Source organism: Xyrauchen texanus, chromosome 12 (genome assembly GCF_025860055.1).
Source record: "Xyrauchen texanus isolate HMW12.3.18 chromosome 12, RBS_HiC_50CHRs, whole genome shotgun sequence".
Classification (NCBI taxonomy): Eukaryota; Metazoa; Chordata; class Actinopteri; order Cypriniformes; family Catostomidae; genus Xyrauchen; species Xyrauchen texanus.
Genome location: NC_068287.1, coordinates 41,442,845 through 41,469,713, shown reverse-complemented (window position 1 = coordinate 41,469,713; position 26,869 = coordinate 41,442,845). Strand labels below are relative to the sequence as shown.

The following is a 26,869-nucleotide window of genomic DNA, read 5'->3' as shown; positions in this document are numbered from 1 at the left end:
ACAACCTCTAGCTACCAGTGAAGAATTACGCCTGTGGTGTTATTGTTAAAATGTCCACTTATTAGGTGTTTAACATTGCATGTACTCAATGTACAGTGTATATACATTTTAGATAAGTTAATGTTCAAAATCTCTTGAAAATGGGATCTCTATTGGAGTGCACTTACCTTCACGAGGAGTGAATAATGAAGAACAGCATGCTCCAGATTCACCTTTTTTAGAAGTTGCTCTGATTAAACCCGTGATAGTCTAACCTTGTATCATCGGTAACCATGAATGCCTTCCTAAGCATGTAAGAAAACTTCTTGATATTTTCCTTAACTTGCCAAGCTTTGATTCAGCTGTTGTGATTCTGGTTTATCTACACTGAGATGTTTGTTGCATGTTTCCAGAATGTTTTATGTGGAGTACCAGAAGACTATTGACAATGGTGGACTTTTGTATGTTGAAACGGTGTTTGGAAAGCTACTTTGAAACTATAGCTTCATAAGCTACAAGCTATTATTCTTAAAGTAGTTCAACTACAATCATGCTACACTTAAAGACAAGTAGTTAGCTAACCCTTCAAGCTAATTGCTACATTGAAGCTATTTTAAAGGTGCACTCAGTATTTGTTTTCCTAATTTAAAAAGTTTCACTCATAAAGAAATTAATTGTAATTATGAAACATATGTACAAAATCATGACCACTCACATGAGATGAAGACATACTTGTCATATCAGTAAGCGTATAAAAGCCGTTTTATTCTACATGGAGAGGGTCCGCACATGGGGATTGCCATGTTAGAATCATATGAACAGCCACATACTACTTGCTTAATCTCAGTAACCGTCCTGTTATTGGACACTTTACTCATGAATTAAGTTAATTATGGCTGACTGTGAAATGCTGCATCCACACCATTAGGTGCACCTTTAAGAAGATTTAAAAAATCTACAATTAGATAATATAGATGCAAGTGTAACGGGAGCCAGCTGGTAGATAGCTGTGTAGTGTGTAAACCTCACTCTCCTGACCTCAAGTGGTGCACTAGCGACTAACGCTAGAGGCTGTAGCCTTTAGCCATGCCGGAGACGCCGGTTTGAGACCCATTCGGAGCGGGGCGAGCAGGGCCGGTTACAATGGTGCCGTGACCCGGATGGGAGTGAGGTTTAGTGGGAGCCAGCTGGTAGATAGCTGTTTAGTGTGCTGTCAAGTGGTGCACTAGCGACTGACGCTAGAGGCTGTAGCCTTTAGCCTCCTTGTAAGAGCACCTGCCTCCCATGCCGAGACGCCGGTTCGAGTCCCGTTCGGAGCGGGGCGAGGCCGGTTACACAAGCAACAATTATGGGGCCAAGCACCAACATGGCAACCACTGCACAACCCAAAGATCTCACAGAGCAAGCACAGATCGCATTGCCCCTGGATAGATTTGAACCCATGGTGTTCAATTCCACAGTTCAGTGTGCTATCCACTGCACCACACAGCCACAACATTGCCAGTCAATAAAGGGACACACCAAGCTCAGAGGAATCACAGCCGAGCACAGCAGTTACTATGATCAAATTGATATTCATGTAACATTTCAACAAAAATGCAAATCAACATTTGATAGGGAAAAGCCCAGCCTCAGACATAACTTAGCCATGGCAAAGAGACATGCCGATTTTAGAGTCAGCACAGAAGTGTGTGTTATTTATTTTTTTAACAATAGGTGGCGCTGTTTCCGAACATTGCATGTACTCTAAGATCATGGTCTTGATGACACGTACCAGGTTTCGCTTCGATAGCACAAGCCGTTGCCGAGATACAGCCTCACTTCCAGACTTTAAAAAACAGAAAGTAAAAAAATTCTTCACTATAATTTCTGTTGGTCTCGGTCTGGAGATTATTTTGAGCCACTGTTTGGGCAAATCAGACAAAGTTTAAAGGATATGAAACTTTTAAACTGTAAACATCATTATCCAAAATGGCTGTTTTGGGCGGATTTATAATATATGGGGGTTAATTTGAAACATGAGGAGAGTAATCAGACAAAAAACTTTGTTTCTAGGACAAATGGTTCAAAAGATACACACAAAAGAAAACTTTTGGTGATGCTATCGAGTTTATCCTAGAGGTCCCAAATGTGCTATGGGGACTGTTCATGACCAACCCTATCAGTGTGCCAAATGTAATACTTTTTCTACAAACGGTTCTATGGGCTGCCATAGACTCCCATTGCGGAGGAATAATAATAATAATAACAGGTACAATAGGGGCTACACTCCTTCAGTGCTTGGCATCTAATTATTTAATTAGAGTGACATTAAACCAGTAAAAATTTAACAAAACTCTGTTTTACATAAGGTCAAAATATAGTAATAAACAATTGCAATTAATGAATTATTTTGCATCAAAAAAGAACGCAAAGTCCATTTAAGGCTGTGAATTAGTAAACATCTAGTTGCATCAATGATATCACTTGCATTTTGATTTGCATCATTGAATTTTCACTGTCCTTCAGTCCACTCTAATGTTGACCAGCTTCTAAGCTTTGCTCCTCTGTGCAAAATTTGCCCAGTTCTCCCCACGGATCCTCCCTATTTTTAAGCAGCCTAATTCTTATTATAAACCTCTCTTAGGTCGGTGACGCACCAGAAGTTTGCACAAAATCCACATTACAACTTTCTTGATGTATATTTGTGAGTTTCCAGCTGCGTTATAAAGAACCCAACACGGATGTGGACTATACATTTAGTTTGGATTCTTAATGGATTCAGATATTGCATTAAATTTAGGGTTAGGTTGCCGTCTGGTGTGATCAAAACAGAATAAGTTTCACCTAATGTCCTCGTGTTGTTAACTTGGATATTCCAACGAGCTTCTAACTCATGCACTACAATGACTATGTGGATCGGATTGAATAACACTCTTTTTTTCTGGGTCTCCCACATTGTGACCCGCCTTAGATTTCCAGTGGGACATTCTCTCTTTTCTCTCTCTCCGTTCCTGCTCGACTCTTTTATTCCATTCTCTCTCTCCACCTCTGAAGCAGCTGCAACATCACCTTTTTTGCAGCTGATGGGATACGGTCTACAGTTCTGGCTGTAGACTTCGATCTAACACAAAACTCCCCGAGGCAATCTTGCATGGAGACGCGGTCGACCTTGCCAAACTCGATGACGTGACCTCAAGATTCCTTCTTTGGTTGAGCGACGTCATTGGTCCTCAGGTTGGCACTATCAAGTTCTCCTCATCTGGATGCTGGAGATAATGGCTTTTTTTTATTATCTGGGTGCGCTAAGTCAATGACTATTCCAACTTTATGAAGACACCAAGAACATCTCTTTATCCCATTTGAGAATTATCTCGAGTCAAAGGAGTCATGGGGCGCGACAGGAGTATCTCCAGGGGTTTTCGGTAAGAATTATCTTCTAGGCTCATGCTCAGAGAAGGTAGCTTCAGAAGCGATGGTTTAATCATACATATAGTGGGAAATCTAATCTAAATCTAATTATTAATGCAGTTTTATGCAATATTGGGCTTTATATAGAGAGAGCAATTAGGAAAAACTTTAAAAGTTATATGTTATGTAACAAATTCTTTGTTTTTTGTTGACCGTTTACACTGAAACCACTTTCACTCATTCATAGTAAACATTCATTTCATGTCACTCATTTCAAACACTTTCAGAATTTCTTAAAGGGATATTAATAATTTTGGTAGCACATTGCACGCATTCTTTATGTGATTAGACGACCACAAAAAGGAACTGAAACTGTTTTACACAGGTTTGGAGATCACATACTTTTCTTTGATAATTCAAATACTTTTAATTCACTCTCCGTTTGCATTTAACTTCATTCATTTTGAAAAGTTTGTCCTTGATCTGCATCCCCACCCCTACTGATTCTGATTTAATTTTAGATTTCCTGTGACCTCCTTGTAATTGAGGGCATCCTGAACTAAATAAAAGTTAACTCTAAAAGAAATGCGTATTTAATGGGATACAGTAGTTCAACCAAAAATGAAAAGTCTCTGATCATTTACTCACCCTCATGGCATCCCAGATGTGTAAGACTTTCTTTCTTCTGCTGAACACAAACAAAGATTTAGAAGAATATCTCAGCTCTGTAGGTCCATACAATGCAAGTGAATGGTGGCCAGAACTTTAAAGGTCTAAAAAGCACATAAAGTCAGAATAAAAGTAATCCACCAGTGGTTACATCCATGTCTTCAGAAGCGATATGATAGGTTTGGCTAAGAAACAGGTCAATATTTAAGCACTTTTTTTTATATACTATAAATCTCTACTTTCACTTTCACTTCCACATTCACTTGCTGTTGTTTTTGGTGATTCACATTCTTTATGCATATCGCCATCTACTGGGTGGTTAGGAGAATTTATAGTAAAAAATATCTTAAATATTGATCTATTTCTCACCAAACCCAGTGGTGCCTGCAGCTGTACCGCCATACGCACTTGTATACCATGAGCGCTCTGACTTCCCCGAGAAACTTTTTCTCTCCGAATATTTCAGCATTTATGAAGTGTGTCCCATATTTCTGTTGGCTGTTTAAAAGAACTGGTGATGCACAGTTCATTCGCAAATTATTCTTTCAAGTCGGTTCTTTTCAGTGAGTTGGCCAAACAGGCTTGCAATACGGTCTGAATCGATTTGTGGTTCAGTACAATTCATTCTGAGCACTTTCTGAATCATTTAGAGCAGTTTCAGTTCAGTTTTATCATGGATAAAGTGGTATTTACCTACAACCAACTGAAAGAAAATACTGCCTTTTTGAGAGGTAACGCTACATTAGACATATGCATACCTTGGAGGTGCCCATGCCGACACCTATCATATCACTTCTGAAGATATGAATTCAACCAATGCTGCCTTTGTCTCCTTTTTGGACCTTCAAAAAGTTTTGACCACCATTTACTTGCATTGTATGGACCTACAGAGCTGAGATATACTTCTACAAATATTTGTTTGTGTTCAGCAGAAGAAAGAAAGTCATACACATCTGGGACAGCATCAGGGTGAATAAATGTTTTTTCATTTTTGGGTGAACTATCTCTTTAATTCACATCAAGTGTGTGCAGAGTTCCCCCAATGAAAAAGCATGTGATGTCATTTATTTGTATGTTTTTTATAAATAGCTTGACATTTAACGAAATGTATGGCAGGCCATGATTCTATTCATCTGAATTTATTGGGTTGTAAAAAGTGGTTTAAATATGACAGGTGGTTGAAATGGAAAATTGCTTCAGAGGTGGAGCAAGTTATTATATATATATATAAAAAAAAAGAAAAACATTCTTTAGGTTATTGTGCCATAATGATGAATCATTCACAATAAGAATAGGAATGTGTATTAACAAAGTAAATAGAGTTAAAGTACAATTTCTGCAGTTTTCTAGAGGCTCAGATGTTTCAGATTGCAGCAGAAGGATTAGTCAAAATGTTCTTGTTTGTGCTGTTGTGGATGTGCTGCGGTCTTATCTCATTATTACAGTAAAGTCACTATAATCTAATGAGAGTCATCATAGAGAATAATACGAATTTGGCTACATAAAACCTTAGAAGTTAAACGTCTGGACACATTGGAATATAGATGATTTGTCAGGGATGTGACTAAGTGTCACAATATGTCAACATTTTAATGGTTAAAAAAACAAATGTGAGTTTGAACTTAATAAATAAATTCTTAGGAATAACATACACAGGCTAATCGTTCTCAATAACAGCAGTTATATGCATTAGGAAAGTATATAGGGTCAATTTGTATATAATGTTGACTTGAAGGTGATAATGAAAAAAAAAAAGGTAAAATCCAGAGAGAGTTTATCTCATGAAGGGGTTGAATAGGTCCCTCTCTCTTTCTCTTTAATCATTCATCCTTTGAAAAATTCAAAATTCCCATTAGACTTCATCCAGAAATCACCTGCTTACCTGTCAGTACCTGATGAAACAGGATATTTTTACCTTTCCTTCTTCACGGGACAGGAAAAAACACTTTACATCTCAGTAATCCAGTGTAAATATAGCAGACTTTCTGATAGCTCTCTCTCTCCTCCACCTACTCTGCCTCTGCATCTCCATCTGGTCTCTCTCAGCAGGCACGAGAGCACAAACTCCTGAAATCTTCTGTTCTGTGACTCTCTCTGCTGTGTGCCATGTTTGTTAGGATCTTCATCCCTAAGAAGCACAGGCAGCGTTTTGACGAGATGGTCTCTCAGAGTCTGATGAGTCGCTTGAGGGGTCGAAGTTTCAGCGAGCACAGGAACAATCGGCTTCGTCGCAGCCGGAGTGAAGACCACCCTGATCGTCTGCTGTCTGTGTCCACTCGAGCCAGCTCCGTGCCCCGGACCTCCAATGAGGAAGTGGGGATGCCACCTGCCCGTGGCCTCCGCAAGACCACCTCACTCATCGCTGGACACTCCAGCTCTTTCTCAGCTCGCAGGTCAGTGATGGAAGCTAGTTTCACTCTGAGAAGTATTCACCCCTTTATTGTTCCACTGTGGTTTGTTATTGATGTAGGAAATATTTCCCCTTTGCTTTATTTCATATTTTCACATTTTCTTATTTCTTATGACTTATTAATTAAAGCTAATTGAATATATATATTATAGATGGACGGATGGATCCATTTTCTCATTCCTCTTAGATAGATAGGTGGGTAGATAGATAGACAGAGGAGGCAGTGGTGCAGTGGTGGCTCAGGGTTACTGGGTTACTGACCGGGTTACTGACCAGAAGGTCAGGGGTTCAAGCCCTAGCACCACCAAGATGCCACTGTTGGGCCCTTGAGCAAGGCACTTAACTCCAGGTTGCTCCGGGGGATTGTCCCTGTAATAAGTGCACTGTAAGTCGCTTTGGATAAAAGCATCTGCCAAATACATAAATGTAAGGAATGATGGATAGATGGATGGATCCATTTTCTCATTCCTCTGAGATGATAGATAGATGGATGGATAGATAGATAGATAGATAGATATGATAGATAGATAGATAGATAGATAGATAGATAGATAGATAGATAGATGTTATTTTATGTTGACACCTGAATATGTGTCAGAGAGAAATTATGAAACAACATCAAGTTCTGTCCTCCTCATTTATGCCCACATTTACACTTTACACTTCACGAGTGGATTCCATAAAATATTCATTAATGCTCCGTTAATCTTGTGTCTGATCCATAAATAATAACAGGTGGGAGGATGTGAGATAATTTCTTCTATGGTAAAATACGGTGCTGTCAATCACTAGTGCTAAAAAAAAAAACAATCTTAATGATGTGGCTCAAGGAAATCAGGTGTAGTTCCTCTTCAATAGAATTTCACTTCAGAGAAACATGGGTTTCTCTATAAAGCCTGAATGTATAGTTGTATTGGATTGGAGAATTGGTAGCTATTTACACAATTATTGTAGACAGTAGGCTCTTTCTGGGATCACATGTTTCCCAGTTTTGATGGTTAATATGAACATTAATTGAAACGCCTGACCCGTATCTGCATGATTTCATGGACTGCACTATTGCCACTCGATTGGCTGATTAGATAGTCGCATGAATATGTAGGTGTACAGGTGTTCCTAATAAAGTTCTCAGTGAGTGTATATTTCATATTCATGGATTATTGCCTCTTACCTAACTACATCAAGTGTTTGTGTCTCTTTGTTCATTTTACCATTGTGTTTTCATAGGACAGTACGAGTATACAAAGGGAACCAGAGTTTCGGGTTCACTCTTCGTGGTCATGCTCCAGTCTGGATTGACTCTGTAATACCAGGTATGAAACACTCTAAACAAACTGTGTTACATATATTCGTGAGTTTAGTAATGTTTAGAGAAAAAGTTTCCTTTTTCTATTTTATCATATTCAAAAAATATTGTTTTTCCTCTTCATAAGGGAAGGGCATGTATCCTGTGGTTTATTTATTTCAGATGAAAGCCTGTGATAAAGCGAGACTATTTCAGAAAGATGAGAGAAAGATTTTTAACATGAAGCAATTTAAGGGGAGTCAGTTATGAGACTGAGAAAGATGATGTGAAAGCTAAAATAATGAAAGTCAAATCTGACTCATGGCGCATTAAAAGTTATGAAGCAAAAAATGGCAGTGTGCAATAACTGCAGGAGGCAGAGAGAAACAGAAATGAGAAGACGCAGTAGGAACAGTCGCCACAGGCTGAGTCAGAGGGCACCCAGGTGGTGAGCTCTGTTTATATCCACCACAAATCCTTTTAGATTTACCCTTTTCCCACAACCAGCCATCAGAAGCCAAAAAGAGGCATCCATTCTTGGACAAGATATGACAAACACCCAGGCTGCAGTGTCTACATTTATAGATCTCACGTCATTTCAAAGAGCCTTTCATGAGCACAGCACAATCTGAGGGGGAGTCTATATGATCTGCTGTCAATAGTTACCTTCTGCTTGGTCTGTTTCCATGCCCCCTGCAGGCAGCCCTGCTGAGAAAGCAGGTCTCAAACATGGAGACCGCATCCTGTTTCTCAACGGTTTGGACATGAGGTGAGGATTGTGGTTGGTTTTGCATTAGAATGCAGATATATTGGTTTTATCATAATTTATCATCTACGACAAGCATTAATATTAAAATCTCATACTTCAGTTGCAACTTCTAGAGATCTGAACAAACCCCTAACCCTAAGTATGCAATAACTTTTCTAAGCAATAAGATTTATGATTTTCACCTAGGAGAATACAAATGGGCAAGATCTAGGGACCAGAATATATTAGAGACTTGGGGGTGGAATATTTTGACTTGGGCCAGTAAGTAACCACCTACAGTAGCAACTGCCCAAAGCACCCTGGTCACACCACTAAGAACTACCTTGAACACCCTACCAACTGCATAGCAATGCACTAGCAACCACTCAGAAAATCTTACCAACTGCATAGCAATGTCTTGGCAAAAACCCTTTTTGGTTAGATCTAAACGCCCTTCATAATCAGTCAAAGTTAATGTGCTTGTGGGTTTGTATTTGTGTATGCTATCTCAGGAGTTGTTCACATGAGAAGGTGGTGTCCATGCTGCAGGGCAGTGGAGCAATGCCCAGCCTGGTGGTTGAGGATGGACCACCAGCCTTCACCATGACTGAACCTGAGCAGGTAGAGATGTCTCCTCGCTCCCGTGCGCCTGTGCTCAGCTCTCTACAGTGGGTTGCTCAGATCCTGCCTTCCAGTATCCGTGTACAGGGTCGCACCTTTAGCCAGCAGCTCGAGCACCTCCTTACCCTCCAGGAGAGATACACCATCTGCAAATCCCTAGAGGCCTTCTTCCAACACAGGTGAAGGACATGCCCATAACCTTTAGTTTAGCTGATGATGCATTTCAAGGATGGATGGAAGAATGTAAGGATGGATGTTGTCATTAGAGAACTTCTGGTTTTGTAGGAGAGAATAAGATGGAAGGATGGATGTTCCAATTCAGAGAACTATTGGTTTTGTTGGAGAAAAATAAAGTGGATGGATGAATGAATGAAAGGTGTGGTTATGATGGTTATTGCTATTGGAGAACTCTTGGTTTTGTAGGAGAAGACTAAGATGGATAGATGTTCCCATTGGATAACCCTTGGTTTTGTTGAAGGATAATGAGGATGGGTGGATGGATGTTCTCTCCATTGGAGAAATCATGGTTTTGTTAGAGAAGAATAGTGAGGATGGATGGATGAATGTTCCCACTGGAGAATATTCTTGGTTTTGTTGAAATCAGCAACAACAAATTCAGCAGGAGCTAATTCAGCAGCAACAGATGCAGCATCAGCGTCAGCAACAATGCTCCACTCCCTCCATTCTACAGGCCAGACAGAGCCCTTAACCCATGTACCATGACCATCACCATCATCAACACCATCATCAACACCATCACAGCCATGATGAATCCCAAATGCAACTACCAAGTACACCCCAACATCAAAGCCACCACCACACTATTGAGTCCACTGTGGAGCCACCACCTCCTCCACCTTTACCATCCCCTTGCGTGCCGCCTCCTCTTCCAAAGGCCTCACCACAAAAGTGGAAAATTCACTGCATTTTTGGATGCAATAGTTGGAACAAATATCTTTATTGATAATATTGTTGTCTATATTCTCACCAAAATGTTCTTCATTGCTTCTCTGAGAACATTCCAGAATGTTGTGGTTGCTGATAACAGAACCTCATATAATAATTTTTTCCATGTTCTTAGAAATGTAGACACTTTGATTGTGGACGTGTTTCCAGTGTTGGATACCCCGGCAAAGCAAGTGATCTGGCAGTTTGTTTACCAGCTGCTTACCTATGAAGAACAGGAACACTGCCAAAACAAAATCTCACGATTCCTTGGCTATAAAGTCACACGTAAGTCACTGACAGACATCTGAACTTCAATACATGAAAAGGGTTAGTCAAAGAAAGACTTGAGTGCACTGTAAGTTTTGGTGCAATGAGATACAGTATATATTAATTTATTTATGTACAGTTGAAGTCAGAAGTTTACATACACCTTAGCCAAATACAGTACATTTAAACTCAGTTTTTCTCAATTAATGACATTTAATTGTTTAAGAATGTGAAATGTCAGATTAATAGTAGAGAGAATGATTTATTTCAGCTTTTATTAATTTCATCACATTCCCAGTGGGTCAGAAGTTTACATACACTTTGTTAGTATTTGGTTGCATTGCCTTTAAATGGTTTAACTTGGGTCAGGTGTTTTGGGTTGCGTTCCACAAGCTTCTCACAATAAGTTGCTGGAATTTCGGCCCATTCCTCCAGACAGAACTGGTGTAACGGAGTCAGGTTTGTAGAGCCTCCTTGCTCGCACACGCTTTTTCAATTCTACCCACAAATTTTCTATCAGATTGAGGTCAGGGCTTTGTGATGGCCACTCCAATACCTCGACTTTGTTGTCCTTAAGCCATTTTGCCACAACTTTGGAGGTATGCATTTTCCGTTTGGAAGACCCATTTGCGACCAAGCTTTAACCTCCTGACTGATGTCTTGAGATTTTGCTTCAATATATTCACATCATTTTCCTTCCTCATGATGCCATCGATTTTGTGAAGTGAACCAGTCCCTCCTGCAGCTAAGCACCCCCACAAGTTGATTCTGCCACCCCCATGCTTCACGGTTGAGATGGTGTTCTTTGGCTTGTAAGCCTCACCATTTTTCCCCAAACCTAACAATGGTCATTATGGCCAAACAGTTCAATTTTTTGTTTCTTCAGACCAGAGGACATTTCTCCAGCAATTAAGGTCTTTGTCCCCATGTGCACTTGCAAACTGTAGTCTGGCTTTTGTTATGGTGGTTTTGGAGCAGTGGCTTCTTGCTGAGCAGCCTTTCAGTTTATGTCGATATATCTTGTTTTACTGTGGATATAGATACTTGCCTAACTGTTTCCTTCAGCATCTGCACAAGGTCTTTTGCTGTTGTTCTGGAATTGATTCACACTTTTTGCACCAAACTAGGCAGAATGTGTCTCCTTCCTGAGCGGTATGATGGCTGCATGGTCCCATGGTGTTTATACTTGCATACAATTGCTTGTACAGATTAATGTGGCACCTTCAGGTGTTTGGAAATTGCTCCCAAGGATGAACCAGACTTGTGGAGGTCCACAATTGATTTTGGCTGATTTTTTTTTTTATTCTCCCATGATGTCAAGCAAAGAGGCACTGAGTTTGAAGGTAGGCCTTAAAATACATCCACAGGTACACCTCGAATTCAGCACACCTTCTATCAGAAGCTAATTGGCTAACTGTCTAAAGGTTTGACATAATTTTCTGGAATTTTCCAAGCTGCTTAAAGGCACAGTTAACTTAATGTAAACTTCTGACCCACTGGAATTGTGATATAGTCAATTAAAACTGATCTGTAAAGAACTGTTGGAAGAATTACTCATGCACAAAGTAGATGTCCTAAACGACTTGCCAAAACTATAATTTGCTAATATGAAATCTGAGGAGTGGTTAAAAAATGTGTTTTAATGACTTCAGCCTTAGTGTCTGTAAACTTCTGACTTCAACTCTATGCAATATGTACAGTACCAGCATCAGAACCTGAACATCCAGCCCATGAGCCTCACCGGCGCAGCAGCTCCATGAAGGTCACAGGAACCACCTACAGAAGCAGTGCGAGGGAACGCATCTCAGATGATCTAGTTATTGGCACCCATCTGGGAATGGGTAGGCCATCTTCAAACAATATTTTGAATTACATTCTGTATAATAGCATGTATACCAAGTTATGCTGTTTTTAAAATACCATTTGTACTATTTTCACAATCTTGTATAGCTTAATGTTATTTACCCAAGTAGGACATGATCCTAGTTCAACAGCCTTGCTTGTCCCTGAACAACATTCCCATTAACCATTCAGATTTTATGGTTAGGTTTAGGGCTGAGGGCTAAAGTAAAGGGCTTCAACAACATTTTTATCAAACTAACTTTTCCTTCAGATTTTAGAGGTATGGTTAGTTTAGGATTAGGGAAAGGGTTTGGCCTATGATTGCTCCAGACAAAGGATGTTAATCCAAGGAACATGTACAACTTTTTCCATTGAGCTAAAGCTAAAACTTGTTGGGTGTTTAGCCTTGTTTGATATACTGTATAGGCTATAATGTATCATTTTTGGTGACAACATACTTGAAGTGTGCTGTGGACACATCAAGCGATATGAAGCCTTTATATGAATAAAAACAGCATTGTAAACACTTACTGAGAGTTTCTGTTCCATCATTTAAAAACAACAGCTTTCTGAGAATGTAGAAATAACAGGGTGGTTTCTCCCTGCATGAGGGATTTGCACTGAGCCGGTGGAGGTGGCACCTATGAGACTGACTCCTGGAGAGAGACAATCAGGGGATGGAACTTCTTTACCAGAGACGCCCAACAATCTCACCAATGTGAGCTCTCTTTTCTGATTCATGCAGAATCGCACTCATAAAATGATTGGGAAATGCAAGGTTATTCTCAACTGCTTTGTTTATATTAACAACCCAGTCCCTGTGCTTTATGTAGCTGTCAGCAGTGTATGCCGAGCTAGAGAATGTCTATGCTGGGAAGAGATCCAAATCCCTGAAGAGTCGACCCCCTCCGACTCATGACACACTGGTTAGTGTGGATGTCTTCCCACACTCTTCCTCACAGCCTGTAAGGGCTCACTCGTCTTCTCCATCTGTTCGGGCCACTTCAGGTACAGTAAAATTGTTTCTGAATGTGAATAAAGAAATGCTTTTGAATATGGAGATGATTATTAGTTTGTTTCTTCATTATCTCTTTGAAATAGAGATGAAAATTGTGGATGGTATATGTCACATGCATAATGTTACCGCCCTAGGCAATCAGTCTACCACTATCAAAGAGTGTTGAATTACTGAAAGTTTCTGTAGTTTCACATAGCCAGACTTTTGACTGTTGGCATCAAATTTTGTCCACTTTGTGGATTAATCTGTCCAAGAATCATGTTTACTTGCTACTAATTTCATAAAGAATATCTTACAATGATTCAATATCAAACATATTGCCATTTTTGTTGTTGTTGGATAGCAATAGCAGTGAATAGCAATATGGATACGACCAGGGGTGCCATCACATGCCACAAAGTAGTATTGCAAAATTTGAACAATTTTCTTTTATTATTATAATTTTTATTTTTGCAAGCAACATAAAATAATCTATTAATATAGATAATTGAATGGTTCAAGGTTTTCTTTTTGAGGCGATCATAAAACTGACATTTTTTTCACTATCAGCTGCTTATTGATTTAAGGTTTTTTATAGGTTTAACGATTATAATCATCACTTAACTTACTTGTTTTGAACATTTACTTCATCTAAGTTACTAAACTATTTACTAACCTGTTCAAACTCTCACTGCTGGGTGATGAGGTACCAGCTGTCTCTACTTACACCACTTACTCATTTGGACCTGACATCTTACTGCACTCATTTAATTTGATGTTTGTAATTGTCAATTTTAGGGTTGGGCTATATAAGCAAATATTGTACTGTGAAATTCTTAACACATTTGGTTAACCATAAATCGTGATATACAAATCTTTTATGGAAAGAGATTAAACTTCTGAAAGAATCAAGTTCCTTTTTTATTTAAAACAATGTCCAGAGTAATGGTAGAAGTTCCACATCCACAATGTCCTATGAAAGGACTTAAATAAAATAATTTTTAATAATTAGTTAGCAAGCTCTTTGTTTCGATATTTACAAAACAAATTTAAATATTGCTGAATAAAATACTATCAGTGTCTGCTTTCATTGTAAAATTTCCGTCAGTTTTCATTTTAAGCATCTTTAGGTGTCTTTTCTCTCCCTGTGCTGTATGCTGAGAAAATGCATATTTAAATGAAAAATAAAGCACAACCAACTAATGATGGCTATAAAGGCACATTTCCTACCAAACGGCGGCACTTTGCGTCACCGCGATAGCAAGGATACATGAAAATGTCTTGTGGCTCCTATTTCTGTCTGTATATCAATATAATCGGTATATCGTCCACCTCAAGTCACTTAAAATAGTTTCTTGACATTATCTTTAGCCTCCCACATCCCTTGACAAATCTTTTGAAGATATAAAATATGCTCTTTTAAGCTGCACGTGTGCGCTTCATTGTAGTTTTGAAAATGGCTCACAAAAACCGAGTTAGTTAGCATTATCCACTCCTGCATAGAAAAAAGCTCAAAAGTTAATCAACAGCCATCATTTGCCAAGCTAGCAAGCAACTTAAATATACAAGCAATTTACATAATGCTAAATATGACAATCCACATTTTGTTTTATTAATGCTGACACATTTTTGCTGATCATCAAGATAAATGTGATTATGTTGACTACTACACTCAGCCACGCCATACACATGTACTTTTAGAATAATACAATGTTAAAAATTAAATGGTACAAGTCTAAATCTATTATACGCTTTAAACAAATAATCAACATGTATTACAGATAGCTATTTTATCCTCTCACATTCGTTGCTCATGCTTCTCATCTTCTCCGGGCGGGAAATACGGCCGCTCTGAGGCAGCACATTCAGTTAAACAGCAGGGCAGGGCAAACAATTGATTTTGACCAATCACAGTGATTCCAATCACAACGCGAAAGGTAAAATCAGGACTGGATTACATTCAGGACTGGTCTATTTTGACCTACCAGAGCTAAAAATGCTCTGAAACAATGGAGAAATGTAGTATTGCCATGGCAATACATGGATAAGTGTCAAGACTAAATGCTCCATGGGCATATGAGACATTTTTGCTATTTGTTTTCTTAAGCATGTCCTTTCATCTCCCAGGGAGCCGCAAATGTACATCAGCGCAGCCTGCACCTCCTCCCCACCAGCATGAATCTTGGAAAGAGGAGCTGTCCCTTAGTCCCCAGTGCCCTTGCTACCCTCCAGTTCTTCCCTCCCAAACAAGTGCTGAGTCCAACCCTTACATCAGTTTGGACAGCCCATCTCTCTCTCCACCCTCTCCACCCGATTACCCTGCGAGTCCACCCATTCGCAAGAAGCGTTACACCTTCTCACGCCCGCCCCGTACCCCGGACACAGATCTGTTTATGGAGGCCCTGAGTGAGCAGCTGGGACAGCAGTTATCTGTGGATGACTTTCTATCACCAGAGAATGACTATGAAGAAGTATGTACATTAGAGATGCTTGATATTGATATTTGCCGCAAAATCATGTGGTTTTTGCGTTTTGAGCATAATCTGTTGGTTTAAAGATACTATAAGCAAGCAATAAGAGTATTAAACTGATGTACAGTTCCTAATTTTCTGTTGACTAATGCATAAACTGAATGGAATTTTAACGTTTGCTTGCAATTAACCCCAGGATGTTGTCCAGATGACCTTCCAGAATGAGGAAGAGGAGATAGAGGAGGAAGAGGAGGAGGATGAGGAAGAGGAGGAAGAATACATGCCTCCAGAGCTAAGCAGTCCAAGCGAAGTGCATAGTAGCAGCGAGGATGCCAGCTCTCTCACATACTCCTCTAGCTCCGAGCACATTCCTCCACCCCCTCTGACTCCTCCACCCCCACCCCCTGTCCAATTCAACGACCCCCCTCCACCTGCTTGCTTCACCCCTGACCATGCACCCCGTCAACTCACCTTCCGTCGCCACCCTGGACCTCCACCACCACCTCCGCCAAGGGCTAACCCGCCACCTAAACGGCAGTCAATTCACAAGGTGTTGCCCTCCCATGACGAGATGATGACCCAACACCAAGTCCTTCAGGATCATCACTCACTTCCAGTACAAACCACAGCTAGCCACTCCCAGCAACCTCAGCAGCAGATGCACCAGTCTTTGCCCCCTATACCTTCTCCAGATACAACCATCCCCGGTCACACAGTGTATGAGATGCACCATCAGGTTCTTCCGACTCACCAGATTCATCAACACCACCAGATTCAACAGAGTCATCAGATGCATCAAGGTCATCAAATTAAACCAAGCCACCAATCACAGTCGAGTCATCAAATGCACCAAAGTCATCATACACACCAGACTATTCCTACTCAGCTCTCTAGCTCCATGGATAGACTTGATAGGATTGATCAAAATGAATGCTCAGATAGACATATCTATGAGATGCAGTCCCAACCCTCGCATTCAGATCAAGAGATTTACCATGCTTATAAGATTCATCAGAGTCATCAGGCTCATCTCTCGAGTTCCATGGACAGGCTTGATAGATTGGAACAGATGCAGCATTTGGAGCGTATGGAGCGGATTGAGAGGCTGGAGAGAGCGGATCGACAAATGCATCAGGCGCACATAGTTCAAGCCATTTCTCAAGCTATTCATCCATCTCAGCAGCCTCATCAGACTCAACAACAGTACCACCACCAGACACATCAGACTCATCAAGCCTACACGCCAACCCAGCCTCCAAAACCAACTCGCCACATTCACCAGATTGAACACATTCACCAGGTTCAGCCCATTCAGACTGCTCCTCAGTACCACCAGATTCATCAACCACACCAACCTCACCAGACACAACAGATTCTGTCCACCTTCCAGCCCCATCCTTCGCAACAACAACAGCAACAACAGCTTGACCAGCAACAGCAGATGCAGCAGCAGCAACAGTTTCAACAGCAGCATCAACTTCAACAACAGCAGATTCAGCAGCAGCAAATTCAGCAGCAGCAAATTCAGCAGCAACAGATGCAGCAGCAGCAGCAACAACGCTCCACTCCCTCCATTGTACAGGCCAGACAGAGTCCTCAACCCATGTACCAAGATCATCACCATCATCACCACCATCAAGGCCATGATGACGCCCAATCTCAAGCGCAACCACCAAGTACACCCCAACATCAAATCCACCACCACACTGAGGAATCCACTGTGGAGCCACCACCTCCACCACCTTTACCCCCACCTTGCGTGCCTCCTCCTCTCCCAAAGTCCTCACCACAAAAATCAGATTCCAGTCATATGAGTGTGAAGAGGTTACGCTGGGAACAGGTGGAAAATTCAGAGGGAACCATTTGGGGACAGGTGAGGATTTTAAAACACTGAAAACATTTGCAGAGCTCTGTGTGTGGTTTATAGTTGCTTATGTCTCAAATGGCTCAAATACAACCACTTGTTCTTGGCTCAATGATCCCATGTTAGATAATGTTTTATATTAGTTCTACATAGCTTTAGCCAAATGAGATCTCAATCAAAGGGACACAGTATATTTGCAATTTCAACCTGATCAAGGAGCATCAGTCACTCTCAAGTTTTGGTTGTTGAGAGTGCTGTACAACAAAATCCTCTAACAGTTTAAAATACAGTGACATAAAAAAAGAGATCTTGATTGGAAACAATGAACCAGTTGAGACACATCTTGAGGTCTGTAATAATGGTGAAATATCATGCAGTTCTAATCAACTGATGAGGTCCTTCTGGGACTTTGTGAGTCTAAATCCATCAGGAAGTGTGTAAGGAGATATATTTTTTCTCACTGCAGTTGGAAGAAGACTCTGATTATGATAAGTTGAGTGACATGGTGAAATATCTCGACTTGGAGCTTCATTTTGGGACACAAAAGAACCCTGGTGAGTAAAGTGTGAGAAATAAGAATAGTTCATCTAATAACTTCCATGAGCACAGATATTGTTTGTCACACATTAGCCGCTCGGGATTACAAAAAAGACTGATATCATCCATTAAAAAATAAACACATTCCAAGACACTGAATATACTTCAAGCACTGAATATATTTCAAAGCACAGTGAAGTCCATCATCAATAAGGTGAGGGCATTGGAACAACTGTAAATCTGCCAGAACGGGCTGCCCTCCAAAACTGAGTGCCCAGACAAGAAGAGCCATCGTAAAGGAGGACACCAAATTGCATTCTGCAGCTCTACAGGAGTTATAGATGTTCTCCATGACTTCCATTACTCTTCATAAATCCACCTTGTACTGAAGGCTTACAGGATGAAAGCCAGAGTTGGGGAGAAATAACTTGTGAGACCTTAAGATAACACATGACTTTATATCACTAAAGACTAAACATTTAAAGGAAGATTCTGAGGTCTGATGTGGTGGAAATTTAACTTCTGGACCTCAATGCTAAGTGTTACAGTATGTTTGTCAATTACCTGTGACAGCAGGTAAAGGGTTAATGTTCTGAAGTGACCAAAGCCCAGTCCGCAATCAATTTAGGTTTCTGTGGAATGACTGGACATATAAAGAATATTCTTGTCACAAGACAGCTCCCTTACACTGTGATTCCATGTCTCAGTTTCTCTTCCAGAGCCCTTACCTCAGACAGAGACTTTCAAAAAGAAAGACTTTGTAGAGATTCTCTCCCATAAGAAGGCCTACAATGCTTGTGAGTAAATTACCTATCTCAAAGTTGTTCTTTTTGTTGTTATTAGTTCCTACAATGTTTTTATTTCTTCTAAATTGATTTGATAACAGTGTGCTCCTTTGGTTAACATTTGTTTGCATATTTGGCTTCTGCTATGATCATTTGGAAATTAATTGTTAGCCTGCTATGAGTTTCTTCTATGATCTTTTCACTATTAACTGTTGGCCTATGAGCTTCTGCTATTAGCTTTTCACCATTAGCACCTATGAGCTTCTGCAATGATCTTTTAGCCATAAACTGTCAGCTTACAAGCTTCTTCTGTGTCCTTTTCACCATTAGATGTTAGCCTATGAGTTTCTGCTATGATTGTTAGCCATAATCTGTTAACCTATGCGCTTCTGCTATTAGCTTTTTGCCATTAGCTCCTAGCCCATGAGCTTCTGCTATGATCCTTTCACTATTAGTTGTTAAGTTGTTATGAGCTTCTGCTATAATCTTTTAGCCATTAACTATTAGCCTGTGAGCTTCTGCAATGATCTTTTAGCCATCAACTGTCAGCTTACAAGCTTCTTCTGTGTCCTTTCACCATTAGATGTTAGCGTATGAGTTTCTGCCATGATTTTTAGCCATTATCTGTTAACCTATTAGCATTTCGCCATTAGCTCCTAGCCTATGAGCTTCTGCTATGATCCTTTCACTATTAGTTATTAATTTTTTTAGCCATTAACTATTAGCCTGTGAGCTTCTGCAATGATCTTTTCACTATTAATTGTTAGCCTTTGAGCTTCTGCTATAATCTTTTAGCCATTAACTATTAGCCTGTGAGCTTCTGCAATGATCTTTTAGCCATAAACTGTCCGTTTACAAGCTTCTTCTGTGTCCTTTCACCATTAGATGTTAGCCTATGAGTTTCTGCTATGATTGTTAGCCATTATCTGTTAACCTATGCGCTTCTGTTATTAGCATTTCGCCATTTTCTCCTAGCCTATGAGCTTCTGCTATGATCCTTTCACTATTAATTGTTAGCCTATGAGCTTCTGCTATAATCTTTTAGCTGTTAACTGTCAGCTTACAAGGTTCTTCTGTGTCCTTTTCACCATTAGATGTTAGCTTATGAGTTTCTGCTATGATTGTTAGCCATTATCTGTTAACCTATAAGTATCTGCCCACACGCTTTCTTGCCATAAACTTTTCTAACTTTTTCATAGCAATCCTGATTGCCCATCTGAAGCTGTCACCAGGTGAACTGCGGCAGGTACTGATGACGATGTCGAGTGAGCGGTTGGAGCCTCCACACATTAAACAGTTGTTGCTGTATGCACCAGATGATGATGAGGTCAAACAATATGCACAGTACAGAGATGACCCAAGCAAACTCAGTGAGCCTGACCAGTTTGTCCTACAGGTAAAGGACAAAAAGAAGCATATTCAATGTATAGAATTCGATGAATAATCAGTATTCATTTTGATGTAGTAGGGTCTTTATTATTATGGATGGAGATATTGAATGGGGATTTTTCATCTTATAGTTAGATTCTATCATTGAATTTTATTTTAGATTCATTTTGATTAATGTGAATATCAGTACTTGGAAGTCTTTGTGTATTATATGTGTGCATTCAGATGCTTTCAGTGACAGAGTATAAGACCCGATTGAAAAGCTTGCATTTTAAGACTACATTACAAGAGAAAACCGAAGAGATGAGAGGGGCCTACGACTGCATTTTCAAGGCTTCACTGGAGCTCAAGAACAGCAGAAAACTGGCCAAGATTCTGGAGGTATGACTTTGCTGGTTAAGTCTCAAGTTGTCCTCTATTGTTTAATTGAAATGTCCATCCACCTCAATGCCATTTTTTTTTCAGTTTGTATTGGCCATGGGGAATTACCTGAATAATGGCCAACCAAAGACCAATAAAACAACTGGCTTTAAGATCAATTTTCTTACTGAAGTAAGCCTCTTTGCTTAGTATACATCTTTTGCGGGTAGATTAAACATCATGAGGTTTAGTCGGGTTGTATAAAAGTTACTTTAACATTATACAAATTTGTTCTTCCATTATCTGAATTCTGCTTTAAGCTCAGCACCACCAAAACAGTAGATGGAAAGTCAACATTTCTTCATATCCTGGTGAAATCATTGTGCCAGCACTTTCCTGGGGTTCTGGACTTTGGCAAGGAGCTTATGACAGTGCTACAAGCTGCCAAAGGTGAAGATCTGCCTGCGTTTAGGTTCCCAGATTCCCATAATTATTCTGAATTAATACTTGATGATACTTGATAAAACAGCACAATATTTGTTCTGAATCAGTTCTTTGTTTATCGATCTACAGTAAATCAGAAAAACATCACCTCTGACTTTAATGACCTACATGCCACAATCCAGGACATTCGTTTAGCCTGTCAAAAGATGCCAACCAGTGCCGAGGATCGTTTTGCTGTTGTTATGAGTGTATCCTTTCACCAAAATACCATCAAGGATTAGATATGATCTTAAATGTTCTTATACAGAGTGTCACTATGCCATTTATTCAACTACTATACTGTAGTATGGATGGTACTTAGATACAATTTATATTATTGTATATAAGTATTGTATAATTGTATCTAAGTATTTATATTGTTTATAAATTCAATTTGCCTTTCACATGATTTCAAAATAAATGGAGAGCTTTCCAAAGCAGATCCAGGTCATTCACATATACAGGACTCATATATTGGCCAAAGTTATCACAAACCGCCTTAATGGTTGTATGTAGGGTTTTCTGGAAAACATTCACCCTGCGGTGCAGTCTCTAGAGTCTCTACAGCAGAGAGCGATGGAGGAGTTCTGTAAAGTCGCATCCTTCTTCGGCGAGGATGGAAAGGCCGCCACCACAGAGAGCTTCTTCGGTATCTTTGCTGAGTTCATTGCTAAATTTGAGGTACGTTTTTTTATTTTATTTGTAAGACAATCCACACTTTAGGCTTTTAGCACAGACAGGTGGCAAAAACAGGTCAGTCCTTTCCTCCTATTTATTGCCTAATCCAGGGCTGACCCGTTGGTTTGTGTGACCGTTGATTTAGATGGGACTAGTCTCAGTAATCCAATGTTGAAACAAACTTTGTTTCGAGATGTATATCACAAGTTATGAAGTTGGATATATACTTTGTTTAAAGTGGCAATTGTTGTAGAACTGTTTTTGCATTATGGCTACATTATGCATATTATACTGTATTTTGTATTATTTAGTCATTTATTTCAGACTTAAAACATCAAAATACAATAACATGTGTGTGTGTGTGTATGTGTAGGTACACTCACCTAAAGGATTATTAGGAACACCTGTTCAATTTCTCATTAATGCAATTATCTAATCAACCAATCACATGGCAGTTGCTTCAATGCATTTAGGGGTGTGGTCCTGGTCAAGACAATCTCCTGAACTCCAAACTGAATGTCAGAATGGGAAAGAAAGGTGATTTAAGCAATTTTGAGCGTGGCATGGTTGTTGGTGCCAGACGGGCCGGTCTGAGTATTTCACAATCTGCTCAGTTACTGGGATTTTCACACACAACCATTTCTAGGGTTTACAAAGAATGGTGTGAAAAGGGAAAAACATCCAGTATGCGGCACTCCTGTGGGCGAAAATGCCTTGTTGATGCTAGAGGTCAGAGGAGAATGGGCATCGTTTAAATGCCACGGCCTACCTGAGCATTGTTTCTGACCATGTCATCCCTTTATGGCCACCATGTACCCATCCTCTGATGGCTACTTCCAGCAGGATAATGCACCATGTCACAAAGCTTGAATCATTTCAAATTGGTTTCTTGAACATGACAATGAGTTCACTGTACTAAAATGGCCCCCACAGTCACCAGATCTCAACCCAATAGAGCATCTTTGGGATGTGGTGGAACGGGAGCTTCGTACCCTGGATGTGCATCCCACAAATCTCCATCAACTGCAAGATGCTATCCTATCAATATGGGCCAACATTTCTAAAGAATGCTTTCAGCACCTTGTTGAATCAATGCCACGTAGAATTAAGGCAGTTCTGAAGGCGAAAGGGGGTCAAACACAGTATTAGTATGGTGTTCCTTATAATCCTTTAGGTGAATGTATGTATGTGTGTATGTGTGTGTGTGTGTGTGTGTGTGTGTGTGTGTGTGTGTGTGTGTGTGTGTGTGTGTGTGTGTGTGTGTGTGTGTGTGTGTATGTGTGCAGGGGCGGATCTACCGGGGTGGCATAGGGTGGCAAATGCCACCCTAACAGAATACCTTGCCACCCCTGCTGCCACCCCAGTTGGCAGCAAATAATTAAAAGTTATGGCCAATTTGACAATTTACGAGCGCGAATCTCCAATGTCCGACTGCACTGAATGCAGCACGAGATGGCGCCAGAGCAGCAAGAGACTTAATGCCTTTCCGGTGATAATGCCCTTACTTCAATCATACTTCTATCTCCTATTAAGTGAGATCACATTGTATGGTCACTTATTCCTAATATGAACTGTTTCACATGAAACCTCAAATGCAAGACATTGATTGCATGAGATTAATTTGTCTGTATGAGTTTGTAAATGGCAGCCTGTGCTCTTTTGTAGTGTGTACATACTATTTCTCATCAAACTGTGATAAACACGATTAAATTAAGTATATATAAGTATGCCATATGTTGCCACCCCTCAAAAATTCCTGCCCCCCTCTCACCACCCCATAAATATTTTTCTAGATCCGCCCCTGTATGTGTGTGTGTGTGTGTGTGTGCTGCATTGCGGGTGATTTTTGAATTTTTATTCAAAATTGTATTGCATTTTAGTGCCACAAATGTATTTCTTTGTACGTGTGTGTGTGTGTGTGTGTGTGTGGGTGGGTTCTGCATTTTGGCTGATTGATTCATTTTTATTTGACAAATAATAAAAAATGCTCTGTGTCATAGTCTTACCCATTAAATTCATATTGTTGGTCAAATTGACCCAGAACAGATCAAGTGTCACTTATAGAGAGTGTAGACTTATCAACTTAAGTTTTTTTGTGCATTCAGATGCCAAGGGGAGGAAAAGTCACCAAGCCTGTAAAGCTCTGATGAAGGAAACCATTTTTAATTTTGAAAAATAAATGTCAAACGGGTCAAAAAAGACCCAACCAGTAACCAAGGTTTAAGTATTGTTCATTGTTAATTCATGTTAACTAAGGCAGATAATGTTCACAAATACAACCGTAAAGTGTTATCCATTTTAGTACACAAAATAATAAAATGCTGTTTAAAATAGTTTTAGATGAAGAATATCGTGTGGTTAAAACCTTGTGTGATGTCATTTATAACACATTTGAATGTCACATTAGTTAAGGTTTACATGTTACATGGAGTCTTAAATATTTAAACCTACTCCTAAACGCCTCCCACAGCGTTGTGGGGGTCGTCTGAATGTTCGCAAACAGTATACCAGTGCACGGCTGTTTCAAACTTCTTTTTAGCCCTGAACAAAGACAGAAGAAGAACATTTCCGGAATTATATCAAGATTTAATGGTAATGTGTGTAACTTTCTAGTGCTACAATACTTTCTTGTGCCCCAGCTTAATATGCAGAGACAACTATAAATAAACCATTCACAGGTTAATTTCACTATGGCTCTTTGGCAATCAAAACATTTTCTGTTTGAGCTTCCTGACCAGCCCGACACAGCAACATTGGCACAACCAATGGCGTGACTTTGGGGCGTGACGTCTATTTGTCTGACAAATCGAAGACCGGAGGAGTCTTCAGGAAACCAGTTTGAAAATGGATTATTTTTGCAATTAAATTTTTGACACTAGTGGCACAGACACACTTCACCTTTAATATTCATTAACATTTCAGTAATTCTAGCTGCAAGGTTACAACACACAAGCACATCTTGCAATATAAATACATACAAATAAATGCTCAATCAGCCTAATTTGCACTTGGAAAACTCCTGATGTCCTTAAAGCGTGATTGCATCACTCAAGGCCAGCTAGAAGGCCTCGACCGGGACATATCCTCAAGATCACACCCACCAAGAACCAATAAATGAATCTGATATGCTGATGAATCTGACAGTCTGACTTTAGATGCACTCTGAGAAATCGCCACTGATAAGGTGGTTTATACTGGCATGTATTTCATGGTCAAGTAGATCCATTGACTGATATTTATTGCAATATCTAATACAATAGTACAAATGTATAGATTTAAAGATGTCAGATGTGAACAATTGTATGTATTGTGTTCTTTTTGAAGTATGTTTCTAAGGTGATCTAATGTTGTGGGTTTGGGCTTTTTAGAGAGCTCTGAACGACATCCAGACCACAGAAAACCCTCCGCGCAGTCCCAGGAGTCCCCGCACGGCCTCTCCTTTAGCCTGGTGAAGAAATCACCCACATCTGTCCAACATTGTCACTTACATATACTTCAATATATACTAGTCCACAATGAAGTGGTAATTCCTGGACACTGTAGCAATAGCGTGCAAATCCCGCAAGTGTCCTGCTGAGATGTATAGGTGCATTTTGAAAACAAGTACAGATTGCACAGGACTGCTACTATAGAAGGATCAATGGTGCAGGGAAATGGCACAAATGGTTTTAAAGCCACCTCTTGTTTAGATTTAGTGAAAGGATCTGAAGAATTGTGTACAGGATGAACCTGCTACCGATTGTTTTTGTCACCGCGAAACATTTTTGCTTCTTTCAAATTGACAGGTCAAAAATTGGGGCAAAAATTGCCACCAAAGTTTTTTCTGTGTTTTTTTGTAAACCTAATATGTGGATTTAGATAAGAAACTGTATATTATATTTAATATGAAATGTAATTAACATAACTGAAAGGGTGAATTCAGGTAAACTGGGCTACTTTTTGACACTCATTTGAATGTTAAACGTGACCCAGTTTACCTGAAATCACCATATTAATAAAGTTGTTGTTTTGGGAAAAGTGCTTTGCTAAACAATGTATCTTAAATGTCTTTGGGTTCAGATTTATTAATGAGTCCTTGTTAAAAAAGGTGTTTTATTAAGCAACTAACTATTTGAATCAAAGTGTTGACAAACTGATCAAATGTAATTTCTCAATGTATTGTGCAATATATTACAAAATGAAGAATACTAATAAATAACTGCATAGACAGATATATATTATAGTAGCTACCAGAGATGCAGTCAGATCTTATATTGCTTTGCTAGTTGTGGGCAAATGTAATAAATGTGAACATAAAATAGATTTTACTATACATATTTGCTATTTTTATTTAATAGTACCTTTATGCTGCTAGCTTGCTTCTATTCATTTGGCCCATAGTGAATCATATAATACTCATGTATCATGCTGTTAATTGCACAAGAATGTTTAAATACTATATGGGACTTTCCATATGATTTGTATTAAACTATCCGAATGTAAAAATTCTGCAAATATTATCCTCCGAGTTAAAGTGCTGATTGTGAATCTGTGTATTTAATATTTGAATCAATAATGATTCGAATTTGTACATCATCGATTTTGTGTTGTGAGTATTTTTATTATGTTTTTATGATCAAAGCACACTTCATAGCTGTCATTTATTATTGTTGTTTTTATTATTGATTTGTTGATCATCCTGGATATTGTTGTTTTATTTTAAGGAAGTAATCAAGAATTTTAATGACTACTTCATGTGTACGCTTTCAGTAGATTGGATGTATGACCAAAAGAACTGATCATTGAAAACTGGAATATCTAACCTGAACTTGAAACTGCCACAGATGTCTGCCAAATTAGTGGTTAGTGCTGATGAATGCAACAACAAAAACTCATTTATAACCTAAAGCAAATACCACACTTGTAGAGCAGTACAGCACTTTTACAATCATTTATTCATTTGAGAAACTACATTAAGGTTATTTTTAGAGATTACAAGTTTTCCTTTTGTAATGTGTTATGTTTAATAATTGTTGACACCTATATTAAGTAACCGTGTATAAACGGTGTTGCAACAATGTTCTGTTTTCATTACTGTTTTAGCAATAAAACGCCCTTACATTTTAACCAGCGTGGGTAATCTTACATAAAGAGAGATTGGAGTTTG

The 26,869-nt window shown here is 39.4% G+C and overlaps 1 protein-coding gene across 4 annotated transcripts in view; it reads left to right on the top strand.

Annotated features, from left to right (window-relative positions):
• grid2ipa (glutamate receptor, ionotropic, delta 2 (Grid2) interacting protein, a) overlaps nucleotides 1-26,812 on the top strand; it is a 36,214-nt gene extending 9,402 nt beyond the window's left edge. The window contains exons 1-20 of one of the 4 annotated variants that reach the window (XM_052139139.1): nucleotides 3,064-3,383; nucleotides 6,156-6,431; nucleotides 7,676-7,761; nucleotides 8,433-8,502; nucleotides 8,994-9,281; nucleotides 10,184-10,335; nucleotides 12,018-12,158; nucleotides 12,771-12,877; nucleotides 12,993-13,167; nucleotides 15,284-15,627; nucleotides 15,824-17,500; nucleotides 17,958-18,045; nucleotides 18,748-18,825; nucleotides 20,013-20,209; nucleotides 20,428-20,583; nucleotides 20,668-20,754; nucleotides 20,883-21,012; nucleotides 21,136-21,254; nucleotides 21,562-21,726; nucleotides 25,092-26,812. In XM_052139139.1, the coding sequence (XP_051995099.1) occupies nucleotides 3,349-3,383; nucleotides 6,156-6,431; nucleotides 7,676-7,761; nucleotides 8,433-8,502; nucleotides 8,994-9,281; nucleotides 10,184-10,335; nucleotides 12,018-12,158; nucleotides 12,771-12,877; nucleotides 12,993-13,167; nucleotides 15,284-15,627; nucleotides 15,824-17,500; nucleotides 17,958-18,045; nucleotides 18,748-18,825; nucleotides 20,013-20,209; nucleotides 20,428-20,583; nucleotides 20,668-20,754; nucleotides 20,883-21,012; nucleotides 21,136-21,254; nucleotides 21,562-21,726; nucleotides 25,092-25,175 (4,455 nt within the window). In that variant the 5' untranslated portion in view covers nucleotides 3,064-3,348 and the 3' untranslated portion in view covers nucleotides 25,176-26,812. Of the gene's footprint in view, nucleotides 1-3,063; nucleotides 3,384-6,155; nucleotides 6,432-7,675; nucleotides 7,762-8,432; nucleotides 8,503-8,993; nucleotides 9,282-10,183; nucleotides 10,336-12,017; nucleotides 12,159-12,770; nucleotides 12,878-12,992; nucleotides 13,168-15,283; nucleotides 15,628-15,823; nucleotides 17,501-17,957; nucleotides 18,046-18,735; nucleotides 18,826-20,012; nucleotides 20,210-20,427; nucleotides 20,584-20,667; nucleotides 20,755-20,882; nucleotides 21,013-21,135; nucleotides 21,255-21,561; nucleotides 21,727-25,091 lie in introns of those variants that run through there. The other 3 variants (XM_052139137.1, XM_052139138.1, XM_052139136.1) reach the window with 3 other exon arrangements.
• The last annotated feature ends 57 nt before the right edge of the window (nucleotides 26,813-26,869 follow it).